This window comes from Xenopus laevis, chromosome 5L, assembly GCF_017654675.1.
Source record: "Xenopus laevis strain J_2021 chromosome 5L, Xenopus_laevis_v10.1, whole genome shotgun sequence".
Lineage (NCBI taxonomy): Eukaryota > Metazoa > Chordata > Amphibia > Anura > Pipidae > Xenopus > Xenopus laevis.
The window spans coordinates 13269116-13285624 of NC_054379.1; the positions used below are offsets into that span (position 1 = coordinate 13269116).

The following is a 16509-nucleotide window of genomic DNA, read 5'->3' on the forward strand; positions in this document are numbered from 1 at the left end:
CCCCCATAGCTACGACCAATGTCTCACATTCAACTTCCAGACCCACTTCCCTAGCCCTGTCATGGCTCTGTCCCCCCATTTCCTTGCAGTCCTTAAGGGCCTTCTAGACTTGATAGAAACTGTTCCAGGCAAAAATGATGCTATAAGTTCCCCATATTTGCACAGACAATTTGCATTGTCTGTTACTTTATTTGGGGATGGTTGCAGGAACAAAACACCAGTAACTGTTCTAGACTGCTTTGCATTATGGAAAAGGTATAACTCAATGCAGTCCATATGGTTTTGAGAATGCAACAGCATTTAACTATCATATGAAAACACAAATGACAATGTTTTGGGGTAATTACTTGCTTTGCTCCATATCTGTCTGTAGCAAGAAGCAATATGCAGGGGCGCTCCACCAATGAGGCGAGTTGAGACACTCAATGGTTGCCAGGGGCTGCAAAAATGCCGCTTCTGGTAACGAAGATACGAATTTCCATCTTTCAACCCGGAATCGCGCTCTCTGCAATAGCGACTGGACCGCCCATGACCCCCTCCGGCACTGAAAGGTGAGTGCTGTGGGGAGTGGTGGGAGGCGTCAAAATGAAGGCCGCCTTAGGCGGCAAAATATGGGAGCCATTGAACTCTTTCCTAGAAAATGTCATTCATAAAATCAGCTTTAGTGAAGGATAGTGGATGTCACCCAAATGAGATGGAGATGTTTCTTAAGGAAATTAACTGATTTAAAATGGACTTTTGGGGAAAAATCCACCAGATAAAAGAGAGAGGCGTTCTTTCATTCTTGACAGATTCAGTGTTTCCCAAATGGTGGAGCAGAAAGTGGTAACGGAGTCTGAGCCTAAGGGGCCGATTCATGAAGCTCGAGTGAAGGATTCGAATTAAAAAAACTTCGAATTTCGAAGTGTTTTTTGGGCTACTTCGACCATCGAATGGGCTACTTCGACCTTCGACTACGACTACGAATCGAACGATTCGAACTAAAAATCGTTCGACTATTCGACCATTCGATAGTCGAAGTACTGCCTCTTTAAAAAAAACTTCGACCCCCTACTTCGGCAGCTAAAAGCTACCGAAGTCAATGTTAGCCTATGGGAAAGGTCCCCATAGGCTTGCCTGAGTTTTTTTGATCGAAGGATATTCCTTCGATCGTTGGATTAAAATCCTTCGAATCGTTCGATTCGAAGGATTTAATCGTTCGATCGAAGGAATAATCCTTCGATCGTTCGATCGTAGGATTTGCACTAAATCCTTCGACTTCGATATTCGAAGTCGAAGGATTTTAGTTCCTAGTCGAATATCGAGGGTTAATTAACCCTCGATATTCGACCCTTCATACATCTGCCCCTAATTGTCATGTGGAGTAAAATTTGGATAAAATCCCTATTTGCTCTTTTAGATATACCTGAAACCACTGCTGCAATTATGGTGAGATTTGGCTTGAAAACGTACTTGCTGTCTTAAGTGATGGATACAACACTGTTTTCCATTAACCTTGTGATGGGCTAAGCCTAAGAAGGGGTCTTAACAAAGTTTTTGAACACAGAAAGTCAGGCAATTTCTGCTCTAAATAGTTCTGTTAGTATCTAACTGTAGAACCTTCTTATATTAGGAAGATCCATCAGACTTCTGCTTGTTCATCAAAAACATGTGACTTGGGATATGATTTAGTTGCTGTTGCTCTTACTAGACATCCCATGAACACGCTGCATATTCTTTCGTAACGTAGGGTTGCTTCTCCTGGTGGAGCACCGGGTATTCTGACTGACTAGCAGGCTGACTGGGGTGTCAGTTGATGTGCTTAGGCTACACAATGGTGGCAAAATAGCAGAAGCTAATTGTTCATTATGTTGGAGCAGACCACATGAAGGTTAGTAGTTGAGCATTTCTAAGGCGAGGTTGGCCCGATCCACTTGCTGAGGAGCATCATTACTTGATATTGAAATGCAAAAATGGTCAGAATAAGGCCACACACTAATTATGAAAACTACCTCTTGGAGCACTTGCATAATACCTGAACTGTGAAGTGGCACCTTTGCAGTGACACCCACTGTAACCTGCAGCTTATTTGTCACCTTTGGTTACCCTCCCATTTTGAGTGAAAGCTCCACAGGGCAGGGACCTCCATCATTTAGTCTCTTGGACACTAAACTCTTACCTCTATATATAATAAAAGGCACTATTTTTGCCCAAGAGCAGTAACCCATTTTTATTTTAAACAGATGACCAGTAAATGCTACCTACTGGTTGCTATGGGTTACTGCTCCTGGTCAAAATGAGTGCCTTTTATTACATAACCCCCTTAATATTTATTGTAACTGTATTTATTTGAAATTATTATTGCAATAACCCCCTGTTTGCTAAATTCACTTATTGTTCTGCTGCACAGTGCTAGACAATAAAAATATACAGGTATGGGATCCATTAACCAGAAACCCATTATCCAGAAAGTTCAGAATTATTGGGAGGCCATCTCTCATAGACTCAATTTTATTCAAATAATCCGAATTTTTAGAGATGATTTCCCTTTTCTCTGTTTTAACAAAACTCTACACAACAAAGATATTATTAAAGGGGAACTCCGGCTTCCAAACCAAAATTTGATAAAGAGGCCCACATAACACATAAACCCCTAATATACCCATCACAGTTACCTGATTCTTAAACAAGTATGAATAAATGGCATTTGCTATACTGAAACCAAGCTGTTTAACATTCTTTCTGAATCATTTGGCAGGGAAGGAGGGACTAAACATTGATGTTACAAATTGTAACAACTTCTCCACAGCTGCAGGGAATTGTGGGGTTTGGATGATGCAGGCTGAGGACATATGGCTGTTGATACAAAGTAACAGTAGTCAGTCAGCTCAGCAAAGTAGTCAGACAGATCAGCAGAAAAGCAGGGGGCTAGGCTTAGGAAACTGTCAGAAACCATTAAAAATCATGAAAAGTCTGCATATTTTTTAACTGATGTATATTGCAAAGTTGCTTGAAATTATGTTTACTTTTCAAAAAGCTTAAGTAATGTTTTTGTGGATTTCCCCTTTAATTCTTATTGGAAGCAAAACCAACCTATTGGGTTTATTTAATATTTAAATATGTCCCATACCTGTACATACAAACATTAATATGCTCGGCAATTTAGTTCTTGGTTATCCTTTTGCAAAGAAAAAGTAGATAGACTTAACATTAATAACCAAGCTGCTTTCCATCAATTCATTTTGCTTCTAGAACTTACATTAGGGCAGAATTGTTAAAGCAGGTCTGAAATTAACTTCAGCTGCCAAACAACAGATAGCTGCATACTGTCGACCCATGTTTACCATGGGTAGTTCACCATTAAATGTGGTATTTAAAAATGGCATTCTATACAATTATTTACGATTAGCAGTTTTGGCATGTCACCCATTATTAATCAAGGATTCCCCTACCAACCATGCAATGTTTGAATGGAAGATAAGATGGATGGGCAATAGAGGAACTATATAAAAACAAAAGAATAAAAAATGTAGCCTTACAGAGCGACCCCAAACAAAAGATAGTGTGGCTCATTTATAAACACTGGTCAAACTTGCACTTCAGCAGTAACCTATGGCAACCAATGAAATTTTTGGTTTTTAAACAGGGTCACACTGGGGTGTGTGAGGACCACTGGGCCTGCTAACCCATGGACACCAGCACCCTTTCTAGGAACCCCACTGCCTGCCTGCTCACCCACCATCAGGTCCTCCCCTGTGGCCTTGCACTGTCTTTATAGTTAACTTTTGATGCCAGGATCAGGTCTGAATCAATGGAGAGGCCAGGATTGGATCTGGATCGTGCGAGGGAGGGCAGCGGGGGAGCGTTGGCAGCAGCCAGGATTGACTCTGGATCAAAAGAGGGAGGGCATCAGGGGGTGATGGGGGAGGTGAGTATTGGGTCTGGGTCGGCAGGGCCTACTGGTGTCCCATCGGGCCAGTCTGACCCTGTTTCAAACATTGTTACGACTGCAGTTCTCTAGAAAAAGCCTGTCATTGATTGGTTGCTATGGGTCATTGTCCATGTTCAAATTTGCCCACTATATCAAATAGAATTTTTGAAAGCAAGAATAGGAAATATAATAACTCATAAATAAAGTCATTTGAAAAGTTGCCAAGAATATCCCAATAACAATTAGTATTCGAAAATGTATTTATTTTTATTTTTAAAGGGATACTGTCAAAAGAGCATTTCTCAAAAGAGCAAACATATTTTTTTATATTCAATTTTGAAATCTGACATGGGGCTAGACATATTGTCAGTTTCCCAGCTGCCCCAAGTCATGTGACTTGTGCTCTGATAAACTTCAATCACTCTTTACTGCTGCACTGCAAGTTGGAGTGATATCAGCCCCTCCCTCCCCCCCCCAGCAGCCAAACAAAAGAACAATGGGAAGGTAACCAGATAGCAGCTCCCTAACACAAGATAACAGCTGGCTGGTAGATCTAAGAACAACACTCAATAGTAAAAACCCATGTCTCACTGAGACACATTCAGTTACACTGAGAAGGAAAAACAGCAGCCTGCCAGAAAGCATATCTCTCCTAAAGTGCAGGCACAAGTCACATGACTGGGGGCAGCTGGGAAATTGACAAAATATCTAGCCCCATGTCAGATTTCAAAATTGAATATAAAAAAATCAGTTTGCTCTTTTGAGAAATGGATTTCAGTGCAGAATTCTACTGGAGTAGCACTATTAACTGATGTGTTTTGAAAAAAACATGTTTTCCGATGACAGGATCCCTTTAAAGAACTGGTTAAGTGTTTTTGCGCCATTTATATAAACCTTTGGGTTAAATATTCAATTGTTTGATTTAGTTTTTCTTTTTTTTTTTTTTTTTTTATAAATGACAAGTGAAGTCATCTAATTTCACATACGTCGCCCGCTGCCTGATACGGCTTGTCTGAAAGGGTCACCACAATTATGTAAAACATGAGTGATAACTATAATTAAGGTAGTTGGCTAATACAATGGAAAGCTTTGAACAAGAGAAAAGTTATGTTCGCAGCTGGAGCTATCACTTTCTAAAGTAAGAATTCATGGATGAAATGACATGAAAAAGATGGTTATAAAATTTTAATGGAATGATAAAAGGCAAAAGTCAGCCTCTCAGCTGAATTCTTAAAATCCCTATATATCACAATCAAGCCCTTAACTGTAAAATCAATGTGGAATATAACATGTTGTCACTGTGGCTGTCACTGGAGGGGAGAAGGCAGTTTGACAGCTACACAGGTTAAGGTGCGCGTGATGAAAGGAACAACACGATTCTTTTTGACTTGCAAGTAATTGTTTGTAGAACTAATTATTGATAAGCGAGCGTTGCCTTCGCCTCTCCCTTTCCACGGGAAAGATCTTTCATTCGTATTCCAGGAACGCCGCATTCCATCATTAATAAAAGAAGATTGCTTCATTTCTGCAAATTAAATTATCTTTTATGGAAAGCTATTTTGCTCAACTACTTTAGAAGTCTGTACTTGGACTGAAGGGGAAAACGGCAATAAATATTTTTCTGATGATCTGTCTACAGGCGCATGCATTTATTTACTTTTGCCCTCCTGCCCTCAATCTCTCCCAATTTGCCAAACATACTTTTTTAATCTGCCGGGTTTAATATCAGATGGGCTTTAGATGCAGGTTCAGTTTAAATAAGTGAGGGGTAAACACGGTGCTCTTGCACATAATACTGAAAACAACTGCAGACTACAGAGTTGACTTTATTGTTGCATATGGGCAAAAGACGCAGTTTGACTTTATTTGGTGGTGGTATGGTTCCTTCATATTGTAGCTTGAGGTTTTCCAACCCCAGGGTGTAACTACAGAGTATAGAAATTTACCTGGTAGGTGCATCTTTACCTGCCACTTCAGTGGGCATCCTATGGTATAACTCCTTTCTCATTAAACACGCAATTCATTTCCAGACCCCAAATTTTAAAGCACCGTGCAAGCAATATTCAACATAGAGTAGTGATCCTCAACCAGGAGCTCCTGAGCAGCATGTTTCTCACCAACCCATTGGATGTTGCTCTCAGTGGCCTCAAAGCAGGTGCTTATTTTTGGATTCCAGGCAAATTTTGGTTGCATAAAAACAAGGTTTACTGCCAAACAGAGTCTCCTGTAGGCTGCCAGTAGATATAGGGGTAAGTATATAGCCAATCACAGCCCTTATTTGACACCCCAGGAACTTTTTCATGTTTGTGTTGCTCTCCAATTCTTTTTACATTTGAATGTTACCCATAAAAGTTTGGGGATAGTGATGAGCAAAATTTATAAAAAACCACCATCACACCCTGGCCTCTCAGAGAATATTGGTCTGGTGCTCAGTAAGAGGGATTGGCACCATGGATTTTCCAAGGATAAAGAAGAAAGATACAGGCACTGAGGATTCCATGCGTGTGGGCCAAGCCCTGCGTGTTTATTGCAAAGTAAATTACGGGGGCATGCCCCTTTGTCAGACAAGAAGGGGGCGTGCCCCTGAAACGTTACTTTGCAATAAACACGCAGGGCTTGGCCCACACGCATGGAGTCCTGAGTGCCCATATCTTTCTTCTTTATCCTGAGCAAAATTTTCGCCTAGTTTCGCGCATCAAAAATTTGTCTCACGATTTGTCGCACGTCAAAGAAAAATTTGTTGTTCACAGACCTCAATGCATTTCGGTGAATTTTCGCAGTTTCACAAATTTTTGGTCAAAGTGAAATGAGTCAGATTAACCCATCACTAGTTGGGGACCCCTGCTCTAAACTATACAGAGAGTGCACAATTTAATAAGCCCAATGTATTGTAGAGATACACTGCATACTAATTTAGGAACTATATATTTATTTCCTGCAATTTTTAATAACTTTTAGTGAATAGTTTTTAAACAAGAATTGTTCATGCCATACATGATAAATATCCTCTAAAAAAAAATCTCAGCTGAGAACATTTTTTTGCAAAATACCATTTTTTATCGAAACATAAACTTTGTGTGTCCTTGTTGTATAAACTTGTTTTACAGTCCATATCTAATAGTCTACTCCCTGTTTTCCCTAGAGCACACAGAAATTGCCTATAAAAATCACCTGAATGATAGCTTGAAAGTTAAACTTTATTTGTAATAAAATAAAGTAAAAAAAAAAAGTTCTAAAATGAGATGGATTTGACATTTGTTGGTTGGGCAATGCAGAACAGCCAGCTTCTAGGGGAAAACCACTTTTAAGATAAAAATAATATGGCGTGAGCTTAGAGAGTACTCAATGTTAAGAGCCAGACTTTCAGGGGAAGGAAATTTGATCTGCAACGTTTTGCTTCACCAAAATATTTACAAAACTTCTAAAAAATTTGCAAAATGGTGAAACATTTTCAAAAATGCATTAAAGTCTCTGTAGTAAAATATTTAAGAGTCTATAGGTGACTTTTTTTTTCTCACTCCCATTGCATTAAAGCCAATGGGCGTTTTTTTTTATCAAGCTTTTTGTAAATGTATTGAGGTGCATGGGCATTTAATTTCTTCCAAGGCACTGTATGTTAAAGAATTCACAAAGATCCCAGAAGCAAGCGCTATAGCACTAAGTGATACAAAACCACAGTCTTAGTACAATTCAATAAATACTTGTGTCTGGATTCTTGTTGCACCAATACACTCCTGCATACTGCACCCATTGGCACCCCCTAGCTCAAGTTAATCATAGGGGGCAGCAGGGGGTTATTCCTATGTGCCTCTCATCATAAATAATACTACTCTTCTGTAAATGATTATACTTTCTCTGTAAAGTGGTGAGCATATACATTGTACACAGTATCATAGTGCACTGTACATTTGTGTTGAAGAATGACAAATCCACAAAAAAAAAAAAAAACACCTCTAGGAAGCCAAGATATTAGTGATGTGTGGGTCTAGAAAAACTCTACCCGCACATGACCATGAAGAACCTGCACCTGACCATAACCTGCTGTGTGCTCCTATTTGTATACCCGCACCTCTGTGATGTCATGGAAGTGGGCAGGGCACATTGTCACGAGTCTATCAAAAGAGGCACGTCCAGGTGGAAGTGGGGCACTACAAGGTCATCAGTGATGTCAACACAGGTTAAAGTTCTGCCTTCACCCGCCCCCCCCAGCCGCAAACTCTGTGCTGAAGTGGCCAAACCCACCCAACTGAAGGCTTCTGGCCTCCCCGCACATCACTACAAGATATACCTTTTTGCACCTGTGAATTCTATCTTGTTCAGCTTTTATGTGAACACAAATGCTTAACTTTGAATTCTTTGAGATGTGCTCACAACTAGCAATGGTATTCCAGTTATTGATTTGCTTGGCCTCAAGGCCAATGAGACTCGCATTATTAAGAACATTTTTAGGGCCTTTGACACAAAATTATGAATTGTATAAATTGCCCATAATAATCTTTTGTGTACGTGTGTGTGGCTTCCTAAGAACTTCATTCTTTTACTTGACAAATAAAAACATTTTGCTCATGTTATTGTTCATTTGGGAGGTTCAAATTACTATAGCCATCGTCAAAGCAAGCCGTGAAATTGCACCTAAAACATTGGGGCGCAGACATTATTATAACACAGAATGTGGCCACAATGACACTGGATTTATGGGGGAAAGCCACATTCTTGGTAAAAGAACATGGCAAATTGTGTTCAGACTTGAGCTTTGAACATTGTACTTAGGTAAATAAATAAGCCCTTGAAGAGATCATTTCTAATCTTGCCATACCCTTCCTTGAAATTTACATTATAGTTTATATAACACAAGCACACTAATTCACAATGGTCATTTTAATCAGATTTACCTTGTTAGGACTGCAGGGGAGAGAAAGCATACAAAATGTTGAGAGCACTTGGTTGGAAAAGGACTGAAAACACCTTGAGCTACAATACAACTACATTAAAGAAATACTGTCATGGGGAAGCATCAGTCAATAGTGCTGCTCCAGCAGACTTCTGTATTGAAATCCATTTTTCAAAAGAGCAAACAGATTTTTTTTATATTTAATTTTTAAATCTGACATGGGGCTTTTCCTGTTGATAGTTTCCCATGTACCCTCAGTCATGTGGCGTGTGCTCTGATAAACCTCAGTCACTCTTTACTGCAGCACTGCAAGTTGGAGTGATATCACCCCTTCCTTTCCCCCCAAGCAGCCTATCTATCTTCTTTCTAGACAGTTTTCCCTTCAATGCTCCAAAATTAAACAGGCATATTAATTGGCTCCCGGAGAAACTGATTATGATGGCTGAGCTGTGGGAATGGGATAGGGACCTTTGAAAGCTCCACTGGACCAGGAACTAATATGAATGTGGAGCAATCTCTATAAAGATCTGTGTAAATGTGTCTAGTGATGGGCGAATTTGCGGCGTTTCGTGAAAAATTTGGGAATTTCGCGGAACGGCAAAAAATTCGCGAAACGGCGCCAGTGTCTTGTTTTTGACGCCAGCGTCTGTTTTTTTACGCTGGTACCCGTTTTTTACGCCAGTTTCGGGTTTTTTCGACGCGGCGATTTTTTTTTTTGACGCCGACAATTTTTTTTGGATGAATTTTCGCTAATTTATTCGCTGGCGGCGAATCGCGCAAATTCGCCGCGCATTTGCGCCTGGCGAATAAATTTGCCCATCACTAAATGTGTCCAGACCATATAAATAAATAATAATTATTGCTATTTAATAAAATAATTGACCTTAAACATGAACTTACTATCTTCTTTGGTAAACATAGTGGTCCAGTTGCTCTTGGTTTCTCCATATGCATTAGATGCGGTGATCCTAAGATCATACGGTGTAAATGGCTGGAGATCATTAATCGGGTAAATTATAGAGGTGCTGGGACCGGAATATAACCTGCATAAAGTAAGAGAACTCAGTCATGTCAGTTAAATGATTATTATTGAACAATTTCTATGATCTACACATGAAGTAGGGAAGGAATTGCTCTGCTTTGCTTACTCTCTAATTTCATTTGTCGGATTCAGAGACCTCATCTGGAGTCGGTAGTTGGGCATGCCAGGAGCATTGTTACGAGCTGGTGTAGACCAGACAACCTGAAGACTGGTCGGAGTGGCAGATGAAAGCCTTGGGGGCAGCACACCATCTGGAGCTGTTGGGAAAATGAAAAAAAAAAAAGAAAATGTGGATGAATTAGAGCAGAGAAAACCATGGTGAACATATGCTGGGTAGGACTGAAAAAAAACTTCTCCTCGGGATCAGCGGCAGTTAACATGGACCATTTAATTTAATGTTATCACCACTGAACTACTTCAGTTCTACATGGTACATGGTATTACCACAAGGCTAACAGGGTTAACATAATGCAAGGCTGTGATCTTACCTATAGCTATCTATTTTATTCTTCATGCCGATAAACCTGGCTGGTATGCTACATTACATTTAAATGTAGCTTTTCAGAGCAAACAAAGCAAACAGCGAATGTATATTGTGCATGATTTCCCTTCTAAATATCTGTTTTCTTCTGCTTCAAAAGCCCCACACAGCTGCTAAATATATAATTGCACGTAATGGCAGAACATGTCTGATCAACAGGGAAAAACATTGGGAAGACAAAAGTGAAAGCTTTGTTGTGGATTGTTATAAAATATTGTTCGTAAAACATGAAGCTGACGCTGATTACGATGGGTTCATGTAAATAAAATTCTGCTCGTAATGCAGTTATTAAATTTCAAGAAAATGTTTAAACAATCTGAACACATTCAGTATCTTCCATAACATACATTCACTGAGATGTATCGGACCCTATACTAATAGCTCAACTATGCTCATAGCTAAATGATGCCAAACTGCTTCTGCTCACACAATTCAGATGGGGAATAGAAGGTCCCATACCTGTATTTTTTTAAACTGGTTTTATTTATCAGTTTTTTCTTAGGGGTAGGTCACATAAGGTAAGATGGAGGGTACAGAATTAAAGGTATGAATAAAGAAACAAATTACATCTTTACAGCATTTTAAGTCCTTTCATGCCTCCTCACAGTAGTTCTAAGATTTGGTAGAGCTACACAGTCACCCAGTTTAAAGGGATACTGTCATGGGAAAAAACATTTTTTTCAAAATGAATCAGTTAATAGTGCTGCTCCAGCAGAATTCTGCACTGAAATCCATTTCTCAAAAGAGCAAACAGATTTTTTTATATTCAATTTTGAAATCTGACATGGGGCTAGACATATTGCCAATTTCCCAGCTGCCCCAAGTCATGTGACTTGTGCTCTGATAAACTTCAATCACTCTTTACTGCTGTACTGCAAGTTGGAGTGACATCACCCCCTCCCTTTTTCCCCCCCAGCAGCCAAACAAAAGAACAATGGGAAGGTAACCAGATAGCAGCTCCCTAACACAAGATAGCAGCTGCCTGGTAGATCTCAGAACAACACTCAATAGTGAAAACCCATGTCCCACTGAGACACATTCAGTTACATTGAGAAGGAAAAAACAGCAGCCTGCCAGAAAGCATTTCTCTCCTAAAGTGCAGGCACAAGTCACATGATCAGGGGCAGCTGGGAATTTGACAAAATGTCTAGCCCCATGTGAGATTTCAAAATTGAATATAAAAAGATCTGTTTGCTATTTTGAGAAATGGATTTCAGTGCAGAATTCTGCTGGAGCAGCACTATTAACTGATGAATTTTGAAAAAAAAAATTTTCCCCATGACAGTATCCCTTTAAGAACATGCCTCGGTCAAATCAGCGCATATTTTTATATATATATATATATATATATATTTGTCGGGCATCCTCTAGCTAAATAAGTTAGCTGGATAAGTGGCAGGTTGCTATTTATTAGTCTAAACCATCTCTTTTTGGATATCATCCATGATACTATCAGTGCTTTCCTTGCATAGTAGAGTAGGGATCGCCAGAGATCTCGTTTGGCTTTGGTGGGTGTAGTATTGTCTACTATGCCTAGTATACAGACTTGTGGGGAGAGGATTTTTGGGAATGTGGTTTTATCCTGTATATAGTCTGTGACTTTGTCCCAGAATCTGGCTGCTTTGGGGCATGGCCGTATCATTTGTATAAAAGAGGCGTTGAATTCTTTACTTTTGGGGCAATGTGCTCTGTCTACCTTTCCCGTTTGAGCCAATTTCATGGTTAAAAATGCCATATTTTATATACTAAACTTATTGCACGAGGCTAAAGTTTCAGCTTGTCAATAGCAGCAATGATCCAGGACTTCAAACTTGTCACAGGGGGTCACCATGTTGGAAAGTGTCTGTGACACTCACATGCTCAGTGGGCTCTGATTGGCTGTTGAGAAGCTAAGCTTAGGGCTCGTCACTAATTATCCAGCAGAAAATGAGCTTCCCTGGCTGTAATATAAGCTGATGCTACAGGTTTGCTGATTATTAAATTCTGATGCTAATTGCACTGGTTTCTGTGCTGCCATGTAGTAATTATCTGTATTAATTACTAATCAGCCTTATATTGTGACATTTCTATTCTATGTGTACTGTATATTGTGAGTAGGTCCCTAAGCTCAGTAAGTGACAGCAGCACAGAGTTTGTGCAGCGAATCAGGAGAAATGAAGATGGGGAGCTACTGGGGCATCTTTGGAGACACAGATCTTTACTGCTAAAGGGCAGTGGTTGCCTTGGGCTGGTACAGAAGCCCAAAACATTATGTAAAATATTTCTAACCTACTTCTTTACTTAAGCTTTAGTTCTCCTTTAAGTCCACCAGTAAATGGAATTAGTGATCACTGGCAAATACAAAGCTACAAAACACAATATAACATTGAGTACTTCTAATGAAAATTATCTTTGGATAAAAAAAGTCAAACAAGCTAATCTTTCTTATTTATCTAATCCTTCTCATTTCCTCCCAAGCTTCATAGGCAACACAACCTGGTCATAACTGAGAAAGACTAAACTGGGGCGCAGGGTTTTTTGTCTTGGTAAAACCAGAATATAATTATAGTCTGTATAGAGAAATTCTGTAAAGCAGACCTCTTAAACTGGAGCATGGGGCACATATGGACTTCCAAAACATGTATGGCACCCCTAGCCAGTATGTAAACATATTCTGAGCAGTTTCATTTATTAGGGCTCATTTACATCCACAAGTGCAGTCAGCTAAGTGCAATTTTGAGTGCAATTGCCATGTATTTTCCCACAATGCAGGATTTTCATCCAGAGTAACAGCATCATTGTGGTTGTAAGGGGCTGATACCCCAAAAGTTACAGCAACTGCACATGTGTCTGCTTCCTATTCTATAGGTGCAAGTGTGCTGCACCTATTCTTGTTGGGCATAAAGGGAACCCTTGTGCTACCACATGGTCAGGAGCGGTGTTAGTGTAAGGGTTCTCCTGCATCAATTGATGCAGCAGAACTTGATGCTGAATAGGAAGCAGGAAGGACTGAGTGGCACAGAGCGCAAGGATATGGGAGTGCAAGAATATGGAAGTGCAAGGATATGGAAGTGCAAGGATATGGAAGTGCAAGGATATGGAAGTGCAAGGATATGGGAGTGCAAGGATATGGAAGTGCAAGGATATGGGAGTGCAAGGATATGGAAGTGCAAGGATATGGGAGTGCAAGGATATGGAAGTGCAAGGATATGGGAGTGCAAGGATATGGAAGTGCAAGGATATGGAAGTGCAAGGATATGGAAGCAAGACATGCATCTTGACTCTAATGAAAGTTGCCTTTAATGAAAGTTGTTTTACACACAGCCGACTGCAGGGAAATTGCAGGGACCAATATAATTTAGCCAAAAATGTCATTCAACCATGTCATCTGTTAAATAGTAAGATCAGTTCTTGGTTAGGGTCCCCAGGGAGACTAAGGAAGGAAGGAGATGGGACCATGACAGGGGCTAGGAAGGGACCTGGAAGACGATAACTGGCAAGGGGTTGTGGGAAAAGTAGTGTAGAAGATGATTGGTTGGAGGCAGAAGGAATAGAGTGAAAGGGATAGAAAAGGAGTCACTCGCCGTTTTACCTTTGCACCCTCCACCCTCCCTCACTTAGTGGGGGTGATGGTAGCAAGGAATGTTCTGAATTAATAGTCACGGCTAACGGCAGAAGTGATTTGGGTCTGGGGCTAGCAGTTGTGGATATCAGCCACTGTTTAAAGAGAAGGGGTTAAATAAATAAGCCTAAGGGTTCACAATATTTTAAGGAACAGGGGATCTCCATAAAAATCAGCCTTCCGTAGCTAATAGGGGGAGATCCAGTTGTTATATTATAAAGTTGGTTATATTTGAAAAATGTATAGTTATATGACAGTTACCTAGTGGTTAATAAAATTCACTGCAGCCTTTTAACCCCATAAAGATGAGTTAGCTGGTGTGTTTACATTTTAGAAGGATCGATCCAAAATTGACCCTGCCCATGTCATGACAGCACTGCTATAAAACATTTTATTGTGTTTAAGCAACAAAAGGCATTCAGTGCTAGTTACAAAAATAATCAAGCAACCAATAGATATTCATACCACCTACATAGGACCCCTGCTAATATGACAATAGATTCATTCCATTGGATAAGCCACTGCACAGTGCTGCCACAGCCACAAGGGGTTATTCTTTTTAATGACTATGGATATGTTTTTCCTGCTTACATATTATTAACCAATCAATAACAAGATTCAAAAAACCAAGGGTGTTTTATCTAATTTACAGTTTCTTTTAATTTGTATTGATAGAAATTGGAATGTGGAAAAGTGGAATGTAAAGAATAGATTTGCACTTCATGGAGAGTTTAGCGAGTGATGGAGACCCTCGGTGTAGGTTCCCAGGAGAAAGAAGGAAATGAGCTTCTGACATATACTGTGTTTGAACTCAATGTATTCCATGTTATTTATTTTGTATCTCCAGCGCGTATGAATTATTATCCACATACAATTCCTTTGAGTAACAGCTGAGTCAATTCTATATCTTGCAGACTAGATGCCTTCACCATTCTGTTCTATCAGTGTAGAATGAAGAACACAATGAGAAATGAGACGCTGCACAATGCAGCCATAACAAGTGCACTTGAATGATGCAGATACCATGCAATCTATGAATACACATACAATAAATAGGTTTAAGGATGTGTGCTCATGATAAACTGGGTCATTCTGGTATCTCTTCTTTGAAAGTTTAATACAAGGATCAGAGCTGAAATTGAGTTGTGCCAACTAATAATTCAGACTTTTCACTGGATATTGCTGCAGAGAGCTAGTAAACATTTCTCACCAGATTTTCATCTCTAGTGATCTTGGCTGTATCATTACATGACGACGGGTGGAAAATTGCAAAAGAAATACAATGCTTCAACATTCTGTTGCCTACATTCTTCAGAAGCTCCCGTGCAATTACTTTCTTTGTGTTTGGATGGAGTAGTTCTGGTTGCATTGTTAGATCTTTATGTATAATGTTGTGTTTTCCTTTTCTTCTATTTATTAATTTGCTTTTTTTCTTATAATATTAGAAGTGCTTATAACAGTAGAACTAATCTTTTTTTTACAATGAACAAAAACAATATGCCTTTGGAACACATGTAAGCAAAGAAGGTGAGTGCCTAACGCAGCACTCCCGGACTAATACAGTTCTTTATAGCAAAAGCCTTTGATATTATGTCTGTCTAAGAAATCATCCAAGCCATTCTTATAGTCATTAACTGAATCAGCATCACAACATCACCCGGCAGTGCATTCCCCAACCTCACTGTCCTGACTGTGAAGAACCCCCTACGTTGCTTCAAATGAAAGTTCTTTTCTTCTAGTCTAAAGGGGAGGCTTCTGGTACGGTGATCCACTTTATGGGTAAAAAGGTCCCCTGCTATTTGTCTATAATGTCCTCTAATGTACTTGTAAAGTTTATTCATGTCCCCTCGCAAGCGCCTTTTTTCCAGAGAAAACAACCCCAACCTTGACAGTCTCCCCTCATAATTTAAGTCTTCCGTCCCTCTAACCAGTTTAGTTGCACTTAGTCTCTGCACTCTCTCCAGCTCATTTATATCCCTCTTAAGGACTGGAGTCCAAAACTGCCCCCATACTCCAGATGAGGCCTCACCAGGGACCTATAAAGAGGCATAATTATGTTTTTCATCCCTTAAGTTAATGCCCTTTTTTATCTACAAAGACCCCTAGATCCTTCTCATTTAAGGAAACTCCCAACACACTGCCATTTAGTGTATAACCTGCATTTATATTATTTTACCAAAGTGCATAACCTGCATTTATCAACATTGAACCTCATTTTCCAGTTTGCTGCCCAATTTCCCAACTTAGACAAATACCTCTGCAAAGTGGCAGCATCCTGCATGGAACCTATAGTTCTGCACAATTTAGTATCATCTGCAAAAATAGAAACAGTACTTTCAATGGCCACCTCCAGGTCATTAATAAACAAGTTGAAAAGCAAGAGACTTAGTACAGAGCCCTGCGGTACTCCACTAACAACACTGGTCCAATTAGAAAATGTTCCATTTACCACCACTCTTTGTAGTCTATCTTTTAGCCAGTTCTCTATCCAGATACAAATACTATGTTCCAGGCCAACATTCCT

General features: G+C 39.8%; 1 protein-coding gene across 1 annotated transcript in view; it reads right to left on the reverse strand.

Moving 5' to 3' along the window:
- ush2a.L (Usher syndrome 2A (autosomal recessive, mild) L homeolog) overlaps positions 1–16509 on the reverse strand; it is a 442265-nt gene that overhangs the window by 186035 nt on the left and 239721 nt on the right. The window contains exons 39-40 of the mRNA XM_041562401.1: positions 9950–10100; positions 9702–9844 (exon numbers count right to left, since the gene is read on the reverse strand). Coding sequence (XP_041418335.1) covers positions 9702–9844; positions 9950–10100 — 294 coding nt within the window. The remainder of the gene's footprint in view (positions 1–9701; positions 9845–9949; positions 10101–16509) is intronic.